The 21341-nt window shown below is 55.0% G+C and overlaps 1 protein-coding gene across 2 annotated transcripts in view; it reads left to right on the top strand.

The window, feature by feature from the left end:
- Positions 1 to 14864, top strand: part of IGHMBP2 (immunoglobulin mu DNA binding protein 2) — a 38579-nt gene extending 23715 nt beyond the window's left edge. Inside the window, exons 8-15 of one of the 2 annotated variants that reach the window (XR_004436208.1) lie at positions 2547 to 2721; positions 6358 to 6540; positions 6855 to 6973; positions 7518 to 7612; positions 8593 to 8716; positions 9533 to 10366; positions 10899 to 11209; positions 11455 to 11584. Coding sequence is in view for 1 of the 2 variants with exons in the window: in XM_033207809.1 (XP_033063700.1) it covers positions 2547 to 2721; positions 6358 to 6540; positions 6855 to 6973; positions 7518 to 7612; positions 8593 to 8716; positions 9533 to 10366; positions 11455 to 11627; positions 12805 to 13002 (1901 nt within the window). In the remaining variant the exon portion in view is untranslated. Of the gene's footprint in view, positions 1 to 2546; positions 2722 to 6357; positions 6541 to 6854; positions 6974 to 7517; positions 7613 to 8592; positions 8717 to 9532; positions 10367 to 10898; positions 11210 to 11454; positions 11628 to 12804 lie in introns of those variants that run through there. The other variant, XM_033207809.1, reaches the window with a different exon arrangement.
- Positions 14865 to 21341: the final 6477 nt, after the last annotated feature.

Genomic DNA, 21341 nt, shown 5'->3' with positions numbered 1-21341 from the left:
TAGACTTGGTTCCCTTTTGCTGTTTGGACATACTTAGAATTGCTGATATTTCAAGTCTTTGTCTAGTAAGATCAGCATCTGGGCTTTCTCAAATATCCGGTGTATTTATTTATTTAATTTTTTGGAGATGGAGTCTCACTCTGTCGCTCAGGCTGGAGTGCCATAGTGTGATCTCGGCCTGCTGCAACCTCCATCTCCTGGGTTCAAGTGATTCTCCTGCCTTATCCTCCCGAGTAGCTGGGATTACAGGTGTCTGCTACCACGCCTGGCTAATTTTTGTATTTTTAGTAGAGATGGGGTCACCATGTTGGCCAAGCAGGTCTCAGACTCCTGACTCAGGTAATCCACCAACCTCTGCCTCCCAAAGTGCTGGGATTACAGGCATAAGCCACCACTCCTGGCCTCAAGTATCTGTTGACTGCCTTTTTTCCCCTGTATATTGGCCATATTTTGATGACTCTCTACGTGCCTTGTAGTTTTTTGTGGAAAATGAATCATTTTAAATAATACAGTGTGACAACTCTGGAAATCAGGTTCTCTTCCCACCCCAGGGTTTGTTGTTATTGCCACTTGTTGTTTGTTTAGCGACTTTTCTGGACTAATTCTGTAAAATCTGTATTTTTTGTCTTTTGTGGCCACTAAAATCTAATATAGCTTAGTGACCAGCTAGTGATTAGACAGAAATCCCCCTGAACTCCTGGAGCCATAAATGCCCCAGTCTTTGCCGAGTGGCTCTGTGTGTGTGCTTGAGCATACTCTCACCACAGAGCCAGGCTCTTTGTGACTCTCAGCTTTCACTTCCTGTTTGTGCAGTGCCTTGAGCTGAGCCACAGGTGAGAGCTGAGGGCCTCCTGAGGTCTTTCCTGAGCCCTGTGCGTGTGTGTGGTCTTCTAGATTCCCAGGAATATGTTGGAGCTTTTCAAAACCCCCTGAGGATATCTCATTCCCCAGCTTAAAACTTTGTTTGGTTATCCTATCATTTGCTCCAACCATTATTTCCTTTCTTAGAAAACTGTGATGTTCAACAGTTACCTCTGATTGTTTTTGACAAACACCACCAGGGAAAAGGCTGTTTGCATCACATGAGCTCAGATAAAGTCTTTTGAGTGTGGTCTACCAGAGGATTCCCAGACAGATGAGATAAGCACAGTTTCGGGAGTGGGGATTTGCAAGAATGCCAACCCTATTCTGCACTCCTGGGGCTGCCAGGTGCTGATTTTCACCCTGACTTCAGGCTGAGGGTTTCAAGGCTGCCATAGGATGGGGAGGGATGGCTGGGAATAGGGCAGGTTTCAGTGCCACAGAGCTCCCGTGCTGACAGGGATTCAAACGCTTTTCTGGAATGAACATTTCCCTGATTGCTGCAAGCCTTTGGCGAGTTTCCAGAGTTCTGAGAAAGTCGATTCTGACCATTTGCCGATGTCGTGTTGCTTTCGTGGAGGAGAGAATTCTCAGAGCTTGTGAGAATCTCTTTGCTGACATCCCTCTCTGGCTTCAAGGACAGCACTTGCTGGAAATCAGGGGGCACCCCCAGAGCCCCACAAGGTCAGCTTGTGGCCTGTGTGACCTTTCTGTTCCTTTCTGGTTGTTGGGGAGCTAGAGTAAATTCCTGGAAGTGCTTCTCCGTCACGAAGTCTGGTGTCTCTCTGTACTGTGAAGTCAGATCTGTGACCTAAACATGTCTCTAATTATCCAAAGCCCAGTCAAGTTCTGTCTCCTCTGTGGGTGCTTTTGCTAGCCGTATCTGGAGAGTCAATCTTGAGAAATTTCTCAGTGTCTGTCTTCATCATGGCATTATGTACATATCATTAGCATAATTCACTCAGATGGAAGACAGAAAAGGTGGGAACTAACATCCAGCACGTTTATGGAAACCTGCCTTCTCGTGCTGGGCACTTTATGTATGTTGTCCTTTGTGGTGCAGTCGCATGACATGCAGCCGTTGTCCATGTTTGTGGATGAGGAAACAGGCTTAGGGGTGGGAGGCTCGCCTAAGGCCCCACGCTGTTTGCTGGAGATGGCATGGGGCCCGAGTCTTGCTCACAGGCTGAACTCTGCACCCTGCTGCTCCACGTCCCAGGAAGGAAAAGCTGCCACAGTGGATTTGTGTTGCCAAATGCATGGAGGCTTTTCTCTGGGTGAGTGGCCAGCAGTTGATTGTTCTGTATGTCCAAGAAAGTCACCTTTGAGGAGAATTAGGTTCTAAATTTAGAAAATAATTGAGTTACAATATTTAGAACTCAGACAGCATCCCTTGGGCTTGGGGTCGCAGCCCTGAAGGGGTGATTAATTTTGCCGATTGAAGGTCAGAAGGGCCTGTGGCCAGAGGACCCACTGTTTAAAACACAGGTGAGCTGGAACCACGATTTCTAAAACGTCTTGGCCAAGTTTTTATTACAAGATACAAATGCATCCCACACAGTTGTAATACAAGCCTCGATGAAACCTCCATGAAACTCCGGCATGGTGGTGTCTCCTCTGGTGTGGCTGCAGCTGTTGGGAAGCAGCCGTGCCCCTGGAGACTCCCGGCTCCCTGTTTCCACCAGGTGCGTCTGCCGACGGCCCCCTGAAGTTGCTGCCCGAGAACCACTTCGACGTGGTGGTCATTGACGAGTGTGCCCAGGCCCTTGAGGCGAGCTGCTGGATCCCCCTGCTGAAGGCCAGAAAGTGCATCCTGGCAGGCGATCACAAGCAACTGCCCCCCACCATAGTCTCTCACAAGTAAGACCCCTTTGCTGCACATGCCTGTCTCTGCCCCTGCTCCCCACCCCTTGATGCAGTCCTTCCAGGCTCACCAGGAGCCCCTGCGGTGCCTCCTCGGCGTGTTGCTCGGCACAGCTCCTACCCCGTCTTACAGCATTCATTCATCTGGACGTCAGATCTGTGAGGTCATGTGCTCCCTGAGGGTGGGGTCGCATCACCTTCATCTTTGTAGCCTCAGAACTGGACACAGGGCCTGGCACGTTCCTGGTGCTCCATCCCTGCTTGTTGAGTTGAATATCCCCTCACGAACCAGGCACGTTTGATGGTAGAGTGCCGTGAGAGCTGTGGGCCGGGCTAACTGGCCTCTGGATGGATGTGGGTTCTTAGGTTCTGTCGTCTTTAATCTGTAGACACATCCCTGGATGGAGGGCATCCAGGGCAGAGACACAGCAAACCGCGATTCTGCCCTGCGGAGACACCTGAGCCCTGATGCAGTGGCCTGGCCCAGGCTGTCCTGGTGGAGAAAGTGCTGCCCACCCCTGGCCCCCTCTCACCTCTCCCCGTACTACCCTGCGCTCACTGCTCCAGCCACACAGGCCTGGCTGGCCCCTCTGCCTGGGCCACTCCCGCCTGGGTGTGGTGGGCGTGCCCTTCCTTCAGATGAACCCTCTGCATGGTATCCCTTGACTGCCCTTACACGAGGCCTGTGAACAGGCCCTGGCACATGGGCTGTCTTTGGACAAGCCCCTGTTCAGAAAGTTGTCCCTGAGGAACGAAACGCGTCAAGACTCCTGCATCCTGGCCCTTCCTTCCACTGGGGGAGGATTGGTTTCTTCTGATTTCTGTTGCCTTTTGAAGCACGTCTCTATTTCACTGTGGGTGTGTAGAAGCTACGAACTCAGAACTTTCACTGTTTTCTGAGGACCAGAAAAAGATGTGCAAGAAAGCCTGTCAAGTAGAATCTCATCAAAGGGGAGTGGGTGGCCCAAGAGTTGGTGGATATGTAGAGAGAGGTGTCAAAAATACTACTTGAGAGTGAGCTTTGGGAGGAAGATGTTGGAAGTAAGGATGGTGGAAGAAAGGGGAGTGCTGGGGAAATGTGCTCTGAAAGATTGTCCTGACGGGAGACAGTGGGGATCTAGAGTGGAAATGTTACAGGATCTCTGGGTGTCGATTTTTCTGGCTGGAAACCTGTGGCCGCAGCACCTTTGCCGTAGTTATTGTCCTGCATCCAGGAAGAATGAGGTATGCAGACAAGGGAAGGGTGAAGAAGAGTTTTATTTAGTGTTAGAACAGCTCAGAGCTGCCCACTCCTCTCTGTAGGCAGGTCATCCTGTCCAGTGTTCAGCTGTCAGCAGAGAGGAAGCCTGGAGAGGGTGGCTCTTGTCTGCAGGCAAGTCATTCCCACATCTCTGCAGGTCTCTGCTCCTCTGTGCCCTGTGGTTGTCTCTGCCCTCTCTGTCCTCTGACCGTCCTCTCGCCTTCTCTGACTGAGCCCAGGGCTTTTATGGACCTCAGAGGGAAGGAAGTACGTGCCAATTGGTCCTCAGGTGGCCGTGGGCGGGCCTGGAAGAGGCACCATGAGTTCTCACTCTGGTCCACAGGACTGGCAGCTCAGCCCCCAGGCCCTCCCTGGCCTTCCACCGTCCTCTTCCACCCAGGACTCTTGTCTGCCTCCTGCTGCCATTCATGGCCCTGGGACTTGGCCACAATCCCACTCTGAGATCAGAGTGGGTGCTGGGAGCCGAGAGAGGCCAGGCAGTGGAAACAGACACCCATGAGCCTTCAAGGATGGTGGGGGGTGTTGTCCTTCCTGGGGCACCTGAGAGTACGGGCTGCAGAGTGGGAGGGCACCTACAGCTGCACCCAGGAGCTCCCGCTCCACCACCTCAGAAGAGGCCGGGCTCCCGCTTGTTCCCGGCTCCTGCCTGCTTCGTGGAGCAGGAAGGCCAGGTCTGCAGCCACCGGTCTGGCAGCTGCAGCTGCACCCGGGAGGGCAGATCCTGCCTGTTCCCGGCTCCCCTAAGAGCACGAGAAGGCTCAGATCCACAGCTGCAGTTTGGGTGGCTGTAGCCCCGCCCTCCTGGAGCAGGAGGCCTGGGTCTGGGCTGTCTGGGCTGCAGTGACCTCTCTAACTCAGAAGGGGTGGGGCTCCCACTGGCTCCATGGAGTGTGCAGCCACAGCCAGGGTTCCCTGCTGCGCCAGCATGATGGCAACAGCCACTGCCATCAGAACCTCCCTAGGAGTAGGGAGGACAGGCGTGGGAGGACGCTTATTCAGTGGCTTCTTCCAAGGAGAGGTTCTCGAGATGTCCTTAAAGGAGGTCTTTGTCCTCGGGAAAGCCTTTCGGTGGAGGAAGTTTGGAACTGTGCCCTTGGGCAGGGACCCGGTTGTGTGCCTGGTGAGAGTAAGATGGTTTGGGGGGAAGACGTTGGGTGGCGTTCCCTGGAGAGAGTAGGATGGTTTGGGAGGAAGACGTTGGGTGGCGTTCCCTGGAGAGAGTAGGACGGTTTTGGAGAAGATGTTGGGTGGCGTTCCCTGGAGAGAGTAGGATGGTTTTAGGGAACACGTTGGGTGGCGTTGTGCTGGGGGTTTTGGGTTTGCAGTTGGTACTGATGATCGCGTCCTGTTCTCACTTTGTTGGAACTAAAAATAGGTTAATCACAGAGGTTTTGTAAGTTTCCAGAGGGAAGGTCTCTGAAGTGGAGGTGGCACTGCCCCAGGGTTTTGGTGGGGTTGGTGAGCTGTAGTGGTGCAGAGGGTGGGCTCTGGCACCAGGCGGCCCGGGCAGGTCCTGGCTCTGCAGCTCACTAGTGGGGCAGCTGTGGGCTGGCGGCCTCCCTGTCTATCTCACCCTTCTTACGTGTAACATGGGAGTCATAACAGCAGCCACCTCATGAGGTTGTTACAAGGAGGAAGGGAGTGAATCCCCATCTGGTGCATCCAGCGGTGCCTGGTGCCTGGGCAGTGCTCAGCCACTGTAGCCGTCCCTGCTGGGAGTGGACTGCCGACAGCTGGAGCATGCTGGAGTGTGTGCGTTCCCTACTGTGGCTGTGACAAATGACCACAAGCTTAGTGGCTGACAACAACAGATTTTCTGACCTCCAGAAACGTCAATCTGGGGGTCAGATGTCCACAATCAGTCTCCCCGGGTTAAAATCGAGGTGCGGGGGGGCGGTTGCTGCTTCTGGAGGGTCCAGGGGAAAACCCGTCTCCTGGTCTTTTCCAGCTCCTAGAGGCCATTGCTTGACTTGTCGCCCTTTCCTCTGTCTATGAAGCCAGCAGTGTTGCGTCCTCCAATCTCTCCCCTCAGTGGCCTTCTCTGACTCTGACCCTCCTCTGCCCCTCTTCTAAGACCCTTGGGTTATCACCCGGGTCATCCAGGGTTGCCTCCCCATCCCAGGATCCTTAACTTCATCTCAGCTGCAGCGTCCCTGTTGTCCTAGAAGGGAACATTCCCAGGCCTTGGCGATCAGATGTAGGTGCCTTTGGGGCCGTGATTCAGCCAACCCCGCCCCTTGGTGACTTCTGGGTTGGAACCCAGGGGAGAGTTGGGTCCTGAGGTTTGGGGCCTGTCCTCCTCACTTGCTGTGGTTCACACCTGGACTCTGGGGCTCAGGCCTGCCTTCCCCGTTTCTCCCTCCTGGGCGCAGGGCTGCGCTGGCTGGACTGTCGCTCAGCCTGATGGAGCGCCTGGCCGAGGAGTATGGCGCGAGGGCGGTGCGGACGCTGATGGTGCAGTACCGCATGCACCAGGCCATCATGCGCTGGGCCTCTGACACCATGTACCTCGGGCAGCTCACGGCCCACCCTTCTGTGGCGGGGCACCTGCTGAGGTGAGTAGCTCGGCCCCATCCCCCGCCCCATCCTTTAGCCCTGGGTAATCCTCTGCGTCACCTGTTTCTACACAGCAAGCTAAAGTGAAGCTTTCTGCATGAAAGTCGACCCTGAGGCTAGCTTTTTGGAAGAGAAGGTGGCCTTGCCCTGGAGCTGGGTCAGGCCCGCTGGCTCCCATCTGATGTCCTGATGTGCTCATTGTCCTCCCCGGCCTAAGCCTTTTCCCCTGGGAGGGGTCGGTTCTGTTGGGTGGGGCCTCAGTGCTGTGCTGTGGCCCCCTTGATGTGCTGCTCCCTCTCTACCTGTGTGCCAGGGACCTTCCAGGCGTGGCTGCCACAGAAGAGACAGGTGTGCCCCTGCTCCTGGTGGACACCGCCGGCTGCGGGCTGTTTGAGCTGGAGGAAGAGGACGAACAGTCGAAAGGGAACCCTGGTGAGCTTGCTTACAGACGGCCAGCTTTTTTGTTTAAACATTCCTCGAGCTCTTTAAAAATGAAAGGCATTTTAATTGCCTAATTCCGGGAGGAGCTGAGAGCAGTTGCTGATGGCGGTGGAAGGTTTAGAGCCCCACACTCCAAGAGGCTGAGCAGCTTTGTGTTCTCCAGGGTGAGCAGCCCGCTGCTGGGTGAGATGGGCCTGGCAGCATTTCATGGCCTTCTCCTGAATGGTGGCCCAGCTCTGCCTGGCTGGTCTGGCCATGGGAACTGGCATTGCGCAGCTAACACCACCATCTCCCCAGTTGCACGCTGAACAGGATGCACGGCCATAGGAGTCAGAGGCCTTCACTGCTGATGTGAAATTCAAGTTAGCTAGGCATGGCTGGTCCTGGGGCCCTGGGACACAGATGTTTAGCTCCCAGGAAGCCACCTGAGGATCAGCTGGCCATGATAGACAGAAACGTGCCCAAAACGTGTTGGTGATGGATGCCCAGTTGGGGCGACCTTGTGCTGCCTCAAACGTTTTTTCTTTCCCTCCAGGCGAAGTCCGCCTCGTCAGTTTGCACATCCAGGCTCTGGTGGACGCTGGTGTTCCAGCCCGTGACATTGCCGTGGTCTCGCCATACAACCTCCAGGTGCGGGGGGCTCCTTTTGTGCCTCTGCAGGGCAGCTGGGGCGCACACAACCTAGAGGCTGAAAGAAAAAGGGTGATTTGTTAGCTGTGGTGACTGAAAGGTTCAGGGGTAGGGCTGACCTTATTGTGACTGGATCCAGGGCCCACATGATGTCGTCAGGGACCATTCTGCCTGTTCGTCTGCCGCCCCGCCCCACCCCGTCCCAGCTGCCCCACCCCGCCCCAGCTGCTCCACCCCGCCCCAGCTGCCCCACCCCACCCCAGCTGCCCCACCCCGCCCCAGCTGCTCCACCCCACCCCGCCCCAGCTGCCCCACCCCGCCCCAGCTGCTCCACCCCACCCCACCCCAGCTGCCCCACCCCGCCCCAGCTGCTCCACCCCACCCCGCCCCAGCTGCCCCACCCCGCCCCAGCTGCTCCACCCCACCCCGCCCCAGCTGCCCTGCCCTGCCCAGTGCCCCAGCCTTCTGCACTGGCTTGTGTTCTGGCCAGATTTCCTGGGTGACCCCAGCAGCCTCAGGCTGACACAACCCTTCCACAGGCAGCCCTGGCAGAACAGCCTGTCCTTTTCTGGCATTTCCCACAGGGGCCTCAGCCTTGAACCTTGTTGGTCTGGCTCAGGTCGTGTTCCCATGCGTGTCTCATCTGGTAGGAAAAACGTACCTGCTGGAGTATGGGGAGGGTCTGTGGAAGTGGCCATCACCCCTTCCTGGTGTGCGGGCATCACACATAGTGCTGTCTGAGGCTGGTGGCTATCATGAGCTGAAATAAATGATAAAATGCCAGGGACAGGGTGTCGTGTTGGCATGCATGCGTGCCCATGAGGAGGGCGGATGGGAAGCTTTTCCCCATCGGGCTCCTGCAGGCTCCCCTTCCCAGGTCCTGGCTGTTTGGCAGCACGAGTCCCTCTGCTGAGCTGAAGGGCAGGGTCTTGCCGAGCTGGCATGGGAGTGAGAAAGCCACAGCCTGGCTGGTGTTTCAGGTGGACCTGCTCAGACAGAGCCTCGCGCACAGGCACCCCGAGCTTGAAATCAAGTCCGTCGATGGCTTCCAAGGCCGAGAGAAGGAGGCCGTGATACTGTCCTTCGTCAGGTCCAACAGGAAAGGTATGGAGCCCTCGCCAGAGTCCTTTGGGGACAGCACAGAAGTGAATGTATTAATTCAGGAGCATATTAGGTGTCTGCTGGGTGCCACACTGGTTTCTGGCAGTGTACTTATGGTGCAGCTTCTGTCCTCAGTAAGCTCACATCAGGCAAAGCATAGGCAAGAGAGTCTGCGGAGGCTCAGAGGCCTGAGTGTGCTGTCAGGGAGCAGGTGGCTGGGGTGGCAGCTGGGGGCGCAGGGTGGACTGGGAATGGCTGGTTCACCCTGCTGAGGAGGTGGAGCCCCTCCAGCCCAGAGCTGGCCTTTAGCCTGTGTGCACAGCGCCGCGGAGTGGAGTGGTCATGGCTGTGGGCTCCGTGCTGCTGTGGTCTGTGGGCTCTCCGTTCAGGACGAGGCTTGTTCCCAGAAGCAGGTTTCGTGAACGGGCTTTGTGAGACATTCTCAGAAGGCAGACAGCAGATGAGGCCTGCCTAGAAGCTATGGGGGAAAGAGGAGAAGGTCCTGGAAGGTTTCTTGTGCTTTCTCCCGGGTGCCACCTGCAGCCACACTCCAGGCAGTCCCTGAGGCTGGGCTTAGACGGAAGGAAAGGAGCGACAGAACCCAGTCGGGTTCCCCAGAGCCCCAGTCAGTCAGCTGTGGCAGCCAGATGCCAGGGGAGGTGTGGTATCACGGTGCCATGCGTGGCCGGGCAGCTGCGTGGATGGTGGGCCACATGCAGGGGACCACACTTTTGGTGGTGGTTACTGATAAGGGCATAGGAGCCTGACTCTGTTTCTTCGTCTGAAACCTGCTTTTCACTCCCCTCTGGCCTTTTGTAGGTGAAGTTGGTTTTCTTGCTGAGGACCGGAGGATCAATGTGGCCGTCACCCGCGCCCGGCGCCATGTGGCGGTCATCTGTGACTCCCGTACTGTCAACAACCATGCATTTTTGAAGACCCTGGTGGAGTATTTCACACGGCATGGGGAAGTACGCACAGCCTTTGAGTATCTTGATGATATTGTCCCAGAAAACTATTCCCATGAGAGCTCCCACGGTCCCAGCCATGCTGCCACAAAGCCCCAGGGCCCTGCTACGTCCACCAGGACTGGAAGCCAGTGGCAGGAGGGAGGCCGGGAGTCTGCAGCAGCTGCCAGACAGGGCCGGAAGAAGCCGGCCGGAAAGTCTCTGGCTGCTGAAGTCCCATCTCAGCCCAGCCTCAACGGAGGCAACCTGGAGGGAGTGGAGAGCCAAGACAGCGTGGACCACTTCCGGGCCATGATCGCGGAGTTCATGGCCAGTGATAAGACGCAGTTGGAGTTTCCACCTTCCCTCAATTCCCACGACAGGCTGCGGGTCCACCAAATAGCCGAGGAGCACGGGCTGAGGCACGACAGTTCCGGGGAAGGGAAGAGGAGGTTCATCACCGTGAGCAAGAGGGCCCCGCCGGCCCCGCGACCCCCAGCAGCCCCGGGACCCCCAGCAGGGACCAGTGGCCCAGCCCCTCTCCAGCCAGTGCCCCCTAGCCCTGCGCGGACGGAGCAGCCTCCCAGAGAGCAGCGTGGCCCAGACCAGCCTGATCTGAGACTGCAGAGGGTCAGGAGTGCGCAGGGGCAGCCCGCCAGCAAGGGGCAGCAGAAACTTCCAGAAAAGAAAAAGAAAAAAGAAACCAAAGGTAAGTCAACTAACAAGAACATGGGGCAGTGTCGCCTCACTGGGGTGCTGGCCCCACTCGGAACCCGCCTGCCACCATCAACAGAAGGAAGGGCTTCCTCCGGGTGGCACCACGCCTGTGTCATTTTAGCTTTATTTTCAGTCATGCCACTCCCAGGTCCGTCTGGGCTCCCCTAGGTCAGCGATCGGGTCACAGGCACCTTCTTGTCCCAGAGCCTGTGTGGGTCTCGGCAAGTAGGCAGCGCTCAGAGCATGTTTACGGCAGCGGGCGGGGCCTGGAAGAGCAGACGTGGACGGCTCCCTGGAGCCCCTCAGGAACGGAGCAGTCACAGGCTCCCGTGCCACGGGTGGTCCTGGAGGGTGGGGGTCTTGCACAGCGACGGGGTGCACTTTGCCTGGAAGTCGTCCTGGGCAAAATACTCAGAACCACAGGAGCTGGCTGAGCGCAAAACCATTCTCGCCCATTGGCCATGCGGAGTCCCTGGGTGGGCTCTGCTCCGTTTGCCGCATCCTGCATGGTGCCCACCCCACAGGAGCTGGCCAGGCATGCACTGGGAGTTGGCCAGGCAGATGCTGGCAGAGCTTGTAGACCTGGTCGGTCTTGGGGAGCTCCTGCTGCCGCCGTTTTCCTCCGCAAGACCATGCAGGAGTTCCAGCTCGCATTGATGCATTGAATTCCCGAAGCGAAGCTCCGCCAGCACATGCATAGCTTTGAAAGGGGCCTCCCAGAGCCCTCACTCCAAACCCTTCCTGAGCAGCCACTGTATACCGCGCTTTGTGCTAGAGGACAGGACTGATGCCACCCTTGCCCCCAGGCACCCACAGGGTAGCAGAAGGAAGACACGTGAGCTGCTTTTTTATTTTTTTTTGGAATTAATAGAGACGGGGTCTCACTATGTCACTATGTTGCCCAGGCTGGTTTTGAACTCCTGGCCTCAAGCAGTCCTCCTACCTCGGCCTCCCAAAATGCTGGGGTTACAGGTGTGAGCCACTGTGCTCAGCCATGAATTGCTTTTGAAACCTTAAATGAGGGGCCAGGTGTGGCATTGTTGTCTTTCCGTTTGCCTGAGTGACACGGGTCTTCTTCAGGACATCCGGCCATAGATCTGCCCACGGAGGAGGACTTTGAGGCCCTGGTTTCTGCTGCCATTAAGGCTGATAACACCTGTGGCTTTACCAAGTGCACAGCCAGCGTCACAGCCCTGGGCCAGTTCTGCCAGCTCTGCAGCCGCCGCTACTGCCTCAGCCACCACCTGCCCGAGGTATGTCGACCTCCCCTCCTGGGATCAGACAGTGGGGAGGGGTGGTGGGGTGCGTCTCCAGGAAGCAGACCCTGGGCAGACTTGTTCCAGTTGGAACAATTAGCTCATTAACGAGCTCCAGATACCTTCGGAAACAGAAATCAGACACTGACTCATGATCTGTTTTGAGCACATCAGGGCATAAGCAAACAAAATGCCTTATTTGCTGAGCTGCAGCCACGTTAGTGGGAATTCTGGGCAGAGGGAATTTTGTCCCAGTGTCCCTGGGTTCTGTCAGTGGCCTAACCTGGTCTGTTCGGCATAGGGGAGGTGGGAGGCAGAGCCTCCAGCCCGTGGTCTGAGCTGGCCGTGGCCTGGCTGCTGTGTCGTTCATTCTGAGCCTGGGTCGATGAGAACCCCCGGGACCAGGTGTGTGCTCCTGTGGGAAGCTGAGGTCTGAACCAGCCTTGTCTGTCCCCTGGAGGATGCTGGGCCTGGTGGGGGGTCTGAGTAAGAGACCAGTATACAGTACCAGGTATTGAGTGCTCCAAGGAGGGAAACCCAGGGCCAAGGTGGCAGCAGGGACACCCACCCAGATGCAGCAGTCAGGGTGGGCTTCCTGGAGGAAGTGACACGGGCTGAGACCTGTGGTCCAGAAGGTGGGATCTGGGCTGGGGAGAACAGGGCCACTGGCAGGTGGGCAGGCAGGCTGTCCACCCTTCGAACATGCATAAGGCCTCAGGCACAGTCAGGGAGTTGGGAGTAGAGTATAAGGCGGGATGGCTGGAGTCGCAGCTGGGCAAGGCCTGGCAAGCTGCCTGGAGGCATCAGGCCTGATCTGAAGGCAGTGGGGTACCCTGGAGGGTGTCAGCAGGGCTGTGATGTCACTGGTCTTGGCTACAGTGTGGATTAGGTAGGCAGAGGCTGGGAGGCAGTGGGAAGTGGCTGCAGGGACTGTGTGGTCAGTCAGGGTGCTGCCATTTCCTGTGTGCACACTCGGGAGCTCCCGCCACACCAGGGTACAGACCACCCCGCTGCCCTCCCACCAAGCAGCCTACAGGGTGAAGGATTGACATGGTAGGAGGAGTGGTCTTCTCTGTTGGGGCGCCTGTAGCCCCCCACCTCTTTGATGGGCAGAGCTGTAGGGTCTGTCTCCTTGCTCCGGTGAGCCCAGCGCGGATTCTTGTGTCCTCCCCAGATCCATGGCTGTGGTGAGAGGGCTCGCGCCCATGCCCGGCAGAGACTCAGCCGGGAAGGGATCCTCTATGCTGGCAGCGGGACCAAGGACAGATCCCTGGACCCAGACAAGAGGGCCCAGCTGCAGAGGAGGCTGGATAAGAAGCTGAGCGAGCTCAGCAACCAGAGGACCAGCCGGAGGAAGGAGAGGGGGACGTGACCGGCCACATCCTCGCAGGCCCCATGGAGCTCTCTCCATGCCAGCCCAGGGCGCCACCAGACCATGCTCTGCCTACACCAGGGAGGAGGAGCGGAGGGGCCTGTGGGGGAAGCTTGGGTTTTTGGACCCCGGGATGAACTTTTCCAATGTCAAAATGTGGAGAAAAGCACCTGGGGGACAACAGTGCTCATGCAGGTGGGGCTCCGGAAATGCACATCCCTTCCCCTCACTCCCCATCCCTTCTCCTCACTTCCCATCCCTTCCCCTCACTCCCCGTCAGAACCCACATCCCAGCATCTGGATCCTGGGGAAGGTGCCAGTCCCTTGGAGAATATCCAGGGCCTCAAACTATTGAAGTCACTCCTCCAATGCCTGGGACTTGCCAGCTCAGCCCATTAGGATGAGGGTGCTGAGAGGAAACAGGAAATAAGACTCTGCAAATGGCGCTCAGGCGGGGAGCAGGGAGCAGTGTTTGGCTTGCACGTCCCCGTGCAGCCAGAGGCTGGGGCCACTTTCCTTCTGTCCGCCGTTCGCTGGTGATTGCAGCGTTCCCCTGCCCCCTCACCACAGGGCTCCTGTGAGTCTGGGGGGCACCTCTCTCTGGCTTATAAGGGCACCTGGCCTGTGCCAGCCCCTCCTTGCTGCGCCTCACCATGGGGACCAGGTGAGCTGGCTGTCCCATAGCCTCAGCACCATCAGCACTTACGGATCCAGAGCCTCCCGGCCTTCCCCGGTGCCCTGTACCAACTCTTCTGTTTAAGAGAACCTCAGACGATGTACCTTAGCCTCAGAGCTTTGTTTCAGAGGGATATAAATTATTTAAAAATTAAATGAAAATGTTGTGCACTGTCCCAGTGTGTCTGCTGCGGGTCTAATGGGTGCACCCTTTGCCTGTTTTGCTCAGCTGCTGTGCCCTCCCTGCCGCGTCTCTCAAGCCCCGTCTCCCTCGGACCTCCCTGCGGCAGACTCTCCCAGTGCAGGCTCCTCTCTCCTTAAATCCCATTCGTGTCCTTTTATGTCCCCGATGGTTCTGGGTGAGGTTGAGCTTCCCCGACCTGCACCTAGGGTGACGGTCCCCCAGAGGCCACTTACGCAGTGCATTCGGCTAGTGTGTCCTCAAGCCAGGCCTGCATGCTTCAACTGCCCTGTTCTTGCTGGTCCTGGGCCACTCTCCCCCTCCTACCGGGCTGACGCCCCACCCTGGGCCACTAGGGCCCCTCCTCCTCCTCCCCCCTGTCCTGGACACCTGCCTTGCCTGCTCCCGTCAAGTGGCTTTTGGACTGAATTGTTTGGGATGGGGACCAGGACCCTGCTGCATTTTGTATCAAGTGCGGTAGGGTTCATCCGGTTGCTTCCGTAAGCGTGGAGTGCCGCGCCTGCAAGCGGGCTGAGCACCGCGCACAGGAGGCTGCCGTTCTCATGCTCCTAGAGGACCCGTGGCTGTGGGAGGTGTGCGTGGAATGATGCTTACGGGGTATGAGGGCATCATTGGAAGTATCTCTCGGTGGACACAGCACACGGGAACAGGTGTTCTTCCTGTGGGGGCGGGGGTGGGGGTTGGGGGTGCCTGCGTAAGCTCCCTGACTTCCCAGAACCCAAATAGCTGATCAGAGTCCTGCCCTGGGGTTGGCACGGATGCTGAAAGATGTTGGCTTTTCTGTTTGAGACAGCCGACAGCCGCATTCCCTGCCTCCTAGGTTGCCTGTCTGCAGGTGAGAAGGAGGCCAAAGAGAAACAGACCCAAAAATGGGGGTGGAAGAGTGACCTGATGACAGTGTTAGATCACCTGGATGTAGCTGTGCCTGACCTCCACCCCATTCTTCCTGGTGTCCTGAGCTAGTAAATCCCCGTTTTTAACTGAAGAAATCTGCCTTGCGTTTTTGTCACTTGCTGCCAAAGAATCTTTGCTGACCCGGTCATGCCCACACATCTGTATATCTTATCGGGTATACCCCTCCCAGCATGGAGGCAGTGCGGAATTAGTGTTGCCCCACTCGTTAGAGAAGGCAGGATTGGAATCCAAGCCCTGTACCTTTATCCAGGTGTTCTGTGGACTGTCCCACCAGGAGGAGCTTGACGTAGAGGAAGGCAGCCAGCGCCAGCGGTGGGTGGGATGGGTGCGGGGTGGAAGCCTCTGGAATCGGAGGGACCTGAGTCTGAACACCAGCCAGCACCACCATCCCCTGAGGTGTGGTCTCAGCAAGTCGCCTCCCCTCACTGAGCCTGTTTATCATCTGTGAAGTGGGACGGGAACAGTTGCTGCCGCGCCAGCTGTGCTGAGAAATGGAAGAAATGAAGTGTGCAGCATCACGCCTTTGCAGGGCCTGGGTCCGGGTTCATGGTCTCCCTGGCTGTGCCCCCCAGCCCCCTACATGGAGCCTTCTCCCCTCCACCGCTGACCACCACAGCCCTTGGTGATGCGTTGTTTAAATGCCAGAACCCAAGGTTGCAAAACAAAAAGTTTCCATTTCTCATCCCAGAGAGACCTTGTTAGGAAAATATTTGTAGCTGGTTGTTTGAAAAGTACCCTACAGTTTGGCCTGTACAGGGTAACCCAAAAAAAGAAAAAAATATCCCAAGCCAAACGTCTCCCTGGCCAGTGGAGTATGGTCTTGCTGACGGTAGTTGCAGGCTGTAGCCCACCCGGGCCGGAACCACCCAGCGTAGAGGACTCCCTTCCAAGGAGAACTGCCCACCTCCGCCTGTGCAGCTTACCTGAGGCAGCCCTGCCATGTGCTCCTTTCTGGGGGTGCCAGGCAGGGCAGTGGGCACAGGCGGGAGCCCCTGCCCACCTTGGGCTTCACTCCTGAGTTTACTTGGGATGTGCTGCATGCCTTGGGGCCTCAGTTTCCTCCTCTGTAAAATGGGAAAGTAACGACCTGTCTCAGGGTAGCTGTGAAGATAAAATGATCAAACTCAAGGCCTTGGGCCACGGCGCCTGGCGCCTAATAAATGTGCTGCCCTCCTCGTCATCTGGCAAAGCAGCAGTAGAGAGGAACGAGACGGCACGTGCCGCCCATAGAAGGGGTTCAGCAAATGGCCTTTCCTACCAGAGACAGAGGCGAGAGCGCCCAGGCCCCGCGAGCCCGCCGGTCAGCTGCTGGTGGAGGCCGTGGGTCCCCCAGTGCAGGTCTGCCTGGCTTCGTTGCACCCAACACAGCTCATCCCCGCCCTGTGCCGAGTGGGCCAAGGGCGGGCCTTGGGCAGGCCCTGCTCTGTTTACCTTGGTTTCTTGGGAGCTTCCCAGAGGGATCCTGGAGTGGGCTGATGGGCACCGCACTGCTTTGGGAGGTTTTAGGCCCACATTATAACCCTGGCACTTAAAAGGAATTGCGGTCACTGCTGGGAGCATAGCAAAAGCTGCAGCCTTATTTGGTCTGGAAACTTCTTTGCTTGCAGGAAAAGTGGAGTGGGGAAGCAGCCTCTCGTGTGGGTGGGCAGATTGGGCCCAGTTCTTTGTTACCCCGGGATATGAATGACTTCGCTCCCTCACTTCTGGCCTTCTCCACTGAAGCCACAGCTCACGATCTCCCCAGCCCTCAGCTGCCAATGAGCTATTTTGTTGTTCGGCTTTATCGAGGTGTAATTGTCATGTCACAGAATGCCCTCATTGTAAGTGTACTGTTCAGATTCGATGATGGTAAACATGGGGCTGGACCACCCAACCCCACCCGTCCCTACTGCTGGGTGCTGGTCTGCAGTTCATCTCTGCTGCTGCCCTCGGGCCCAGGCAGTCACCAATCAGCTTTCTGTCCCTATAAATTCGCCTTTTCTGGAAAGTTCATATAAATATAGACTGTCCCCAACTCCCAGTGGTTTTGACGTAATGATTTTTTGACTTTACAATGGTGCAAAGGCTTATATGCCTTCGGTAGAAACCACCATGCTGTGTTCACGTTCAGTACAGTATTCAGTAAATGACGTGAGAAATTCAACACTATTAAATAGGTTCTGTGTTAGATGAGTGTGCTTAGCAGGTGTTCTGAGCATGTGTAGGGTAGGCTAGGCTAAGCTATGAGGCCCAGGAGGTCAGGTGTATTGAAAGCATTTTCAATTTGCAGTATTTTCAGTTCCCCATGGATTTGTGCGGATGCCCATCATACGTGGAGGAACATCTGTATCCAGCCCCTTGCATCCGGGTTCTTTTACTTCACCTGATGCTTTTGAGGTTCGCCCGTGTGGTGGCGTGTATCACTGTTTCAGCCCTTTTTATCGTCAGACAATGACCCGTCGTATGGACATACCCATTTAGTGTATCCATTCATCTACTGGATATTCAGAGTGCTTCCGCTTTGTGGCTGTTGTGACCCCTGAGGCTGCTACGAGTATTCATTGTTCAAGTCCTCCCGTGAAAACGTGCACTTTCATTTTTCTTGGGTAGATTCTTAGAAGTGGAATTGCTGGGTCATATGATAATAAGCTAGTTTATTTATTTAAGAAACTACCAAGCTTCTCCAGAGAGGTTATACCATTTTACATTCCTACCAGCTATGTATGCGGGTTCCAGTGTCTCTGCTCTTGCCGACATTTGGTATTGTCTGATTATTATGACTATTACCGCCATGTTAGTGGGTATATACTATGATCTGACTGTATTTTTAATTTGTATTTCCTTAAAGACTAAGGATGCTGAGCACCTTTCTTATGTGCTTACGGGACATTTCAATATCTCCTTTGGTAAATTTTTATTTTCTTTTTTCTTCCCCTCCCTCCCTCCCTCCCTCCCTCCTCCCTCCCTCCCTTCCTTCCTTCCTTCCTTCCTTTTTCTTTCTTTCTTTCTTTCTCTCTCTCTCTCTCTCTCTTTCTTTCCCTCCCTCCCTCCCTCCCTCCCTCCCTCCCCCCCCCTTCTTTCTTTCTTTCTTGCCTGTCTTTGTAGCTCAGGCTGGAGTGCAGTGGTGCAAACAGGGCCCACTACAATCTCGACCTCCCGGGCTCAAGGGATCCTCCAACCTCAGCCTCCCCGAGTAGCTGGGACTACAGGCACATGCCACCATACCTGGCTAATTTTTTTTTTTTTTATAAAGATGAGGTTTTGCCATGTTGCACAGGCTGATCTCAAACTCCTGGGCTCAAGCAATTTGCTACTTTGGCCTCCCAAAGTGCTGGGATTACAGGCGTAAGCCACCACACCTGGCCTCTTTTATTATTATATATATTTTCGTAGAGACAGGGTCTTGCTTTTTTGCCCAGGTTGGTCTTGAACTCCCGGGCTTAAGCCATCCTTCTGCCTCAGTCTCCCAAAATACTGGGATTATAGGCGTGAGTTACCGTGCCTGGCCCTTTGGTGAAATTTCTATTCAAATCTTTTGCTCATTTTTAAGATAAGTTGAAATGTCCTGTTATTGAGATATAAGATATCTTTAGGCCGGGCATGGTGGCTCATGCCTGTAATCTCAGCACTTCGGGAGGCCAAGGCAGGCAGATCACAAGGTCAAGAGATCGAGACCATCCTGGCCAACATGGTGAAACCCCGTCTGTAGTAAAAATACAAAAATTAGCTGGGTGTGGTGGTGCACACCTGTAATCCCAGCTACTCAGGAGGCTGAGCAGGAGAATTGCTTGAACCTGGGAGGCAGAGGTTGTAGTGAGCCCAGATCATGCCACTGCACTCCAGCCTGGGCAACAGAGGGAGACCTTGTCTCAAAAACAAAAACAAAATACTTATATAGCCTGGATAGAAGTCTTTTATCAGATGTATGATATGCAAATATTATCTCCCAGTCTTTGGATTCTGTTTTCATTTCCTTAATATTATCTTTGGAAGTGTAAAAGTTTTAGTTTTATAAAGTCCAGTTTATCGATTTTTTTTTCTTTTATGGCTGTGCTTTTGGTGTCATGTCTAACATCTCTTTACCTAAATTAAGATCACAGAGGTTTTTCCTATGCTTTCTTTTAGACATTGTACAGATTTAGTTCCTATGTTCAGGTCTGTGATCGTCTTGAGTTCATTTTCGTGTATGTATTGGTATACGGCAAGGGCGAAAGGTTGGTTGGTTTGGCTGGTTTGTTATTGCATGTGGATCTCCAGTTGTCCCAGCAATTGTTGAAAGACTCCTGTTTCTTCACGGAATTGCCTTGGCATCTTGTTAAATATTGTTTGAGCATAAATGGAGGGGTTCATTTCTGGGTTCTCAATTCTGTGCCATGCCAATGCCACAGGCTCCTCCCGTCCCCACCATGAGGGCGGCCTTCTGGTCATGGCGACATTGCAAGTTTACGCTTAGAGGCACGGGCCCCCCGACCCGTCTCTGACTCAGCGAAAATGGAAAGAGTTTTGAAAACATATAGCCACACTCAAGATAAACACCGCCGTATTCCAGACCACAGAGGGAAACAGGGCCAGCCGGGTGCGGTGGGAGGCTGAGATGGGCGGATCACCTGAGGTCAGGAATTTGAGACCAGCCTGGCCAACATGGTGAAACCCCATCTCTGCTAAAAATACAAAATTAGCCTGACGTGGTGGCATATATCTGTAATCCAGCTATTCGGGAGGCTGAGGCAGGAGAATTGCTTGAACCCACGAGGCGGAGGAGGTTGCAGTGAGCCCAGATCGCGCCGCTGCATTCCAACCTGGGTGACAGAGTGAGACTCTGTTTCAAAAAAAGAAAAAAAGAAAAAGAAAGAAAAAGAAACAGGGCTGGCTGAGGAGGGGACACTGTGTACCTGCTAGTGTCCTTGTCTGTCGGGAGCAGGGGCAGCCTGGAGCCTTTTTCCTGTGGGCAAAAGGAACAAAAATGGCAAGGTGGGATCTGAGCCAGGCTCACACTATGAAACTAGATGGTAAGGAAGGACTTTCTGATTCATTAGAGGAAAAAAAAAAAAAAAAAAAAAGACTGTTCCAGTTACTATGGCTGCATAACACATCTACCCAAAACAGCCATTTATCATATTCATGGGTTCTGTGGCTCAAGAATTTGGACAGAGCACAATGAACATGGAGATTCAAGAGGCCAGTGCTTGCCTCAAGATGGGACTGACCCTGAGGTGAAATTTGCCCTGGGACCTGCGGTGGGTTCAGGCTGACCTTGTCCCCTGCTGAGACCCCGTGTTTGCTTAGCTCCCCAGCACCCACCCTGAGAGTTGCCCAGTGAGTTGCATGCCCCTGGCTCAGGCTGTCTTCTGGGCACCGGACTTGAGCGTCAGTCCCCAGCTTCTCAGCCCTAGGTGCCAGTCATGTGCTGGTTATCTCCAGCTTTGATCCCTCCCCACACTCCAAGTACCACTTACATTCCCCCTGGGATGTTTAGTAGGCGGGCGAGTGCAGCACCTCCAGAATCCAATGCCTGGTCTGCCCCAGGGGAGTGGACTGAGCGCTTCCCTCCCCAAAGGTAAGTCCATATCCTAATCGCCGAACCTGCGAATGTGACCTTATCTAGGAAAAGAGTCTTTGCAGATGGAATTAAGGTTCTTGAGATCATCCTGGGTTACCTGGATGGGCCCTAAAGCCAATGACAGAAGTCCTTCTAAGAGACACGTGAGAAGATCAGGAGGCTGCCTGCAAACACAAGCAGAGGCTGGCATGGTGCAGCCACAAGCCAAGGAATACAGAGCCTCCAGAAGCCGGAAGTCACAGGACAGAGCCACCCCTCGAGATTTTATCTTGAAGAGAGAGAATCCGTGTCTGGGTTTGTTGTCATTGTTGCTGGTTTTTGAGATGGAGTTTTGCTCTTGTTGCCCAGGCTGGAGTGCAGTGGCGCAATCTCGGCTCACTGCAACCTCCGTCTCCCGGATTCAAGCGATTCTCCTGCCTCAGCCTCCCGAGTAGCTGGGATTACACCTGGAATGACAGATGCCCACCACCACGCCCAGCTAATTTTTTAATATTTTTAGTAGAGAGGGTTTTCGCCATGTTGGCCAGGCTAGTTTCGAACTCCTGACCTCAGGTGATCCACCCTCCTCAGTCTCCCAAACTGTTAGGATTACAGGCGTGAGCCACCACACCTGGCAGTTGTTGCTTTTGAGTTAGCATCTCAGTGTGTGGCCCAGGCTGGGGTGCAGTGGTGCGATTATAGCTCGCTGCAGCTTCAGCCTCTTGGGTTCAAGTGATCCTCCTGCCTCACCCTTCCAAAGGGCTGGGATTACAGGCGTGCGTCACAGCATCTGGCCTTCTTACATCTTTTCTCCTGTTTTCTATCTCTCCATCTCTTACTTTTTTAAACAATGAGATGTTCCTCAGCCTTATTTCCCAACCTTATTTTTGTTTAGGTTTTAAAAATTCACACCATTTTCCTTTCAGCATCCAAGAGCCCTTCCCTCGTGTCCACTTTTGCAGCGCTCTCCCTGCGTGGCTGTGTCTCCTCTTTTCTCTCTGCGGGTGTGGTTTTGTGTAGTGTGATGCT

Source organism: Trachypithecus francoisi, unplaced genomic scaffold (assembly GCF_009764315.1).
Source record: "Trachypithecus francoisi isolate TF-2019V2 unplaced genomic scaffold, Tfra_2.0 Lachesis_group8, whole genome shotgun sequence".
NCBI lineage: Eukaryota > Metazoa > Chordata > Mammalia > Primates > Cercopithecidae > Trachypithecus > Trachypithecus francoisi.
The sequence above is the reverse complement of the archived record's forward strand: the minus strand, read 5'-3'. Positions and strand labels throughout refer to the sequence as shown.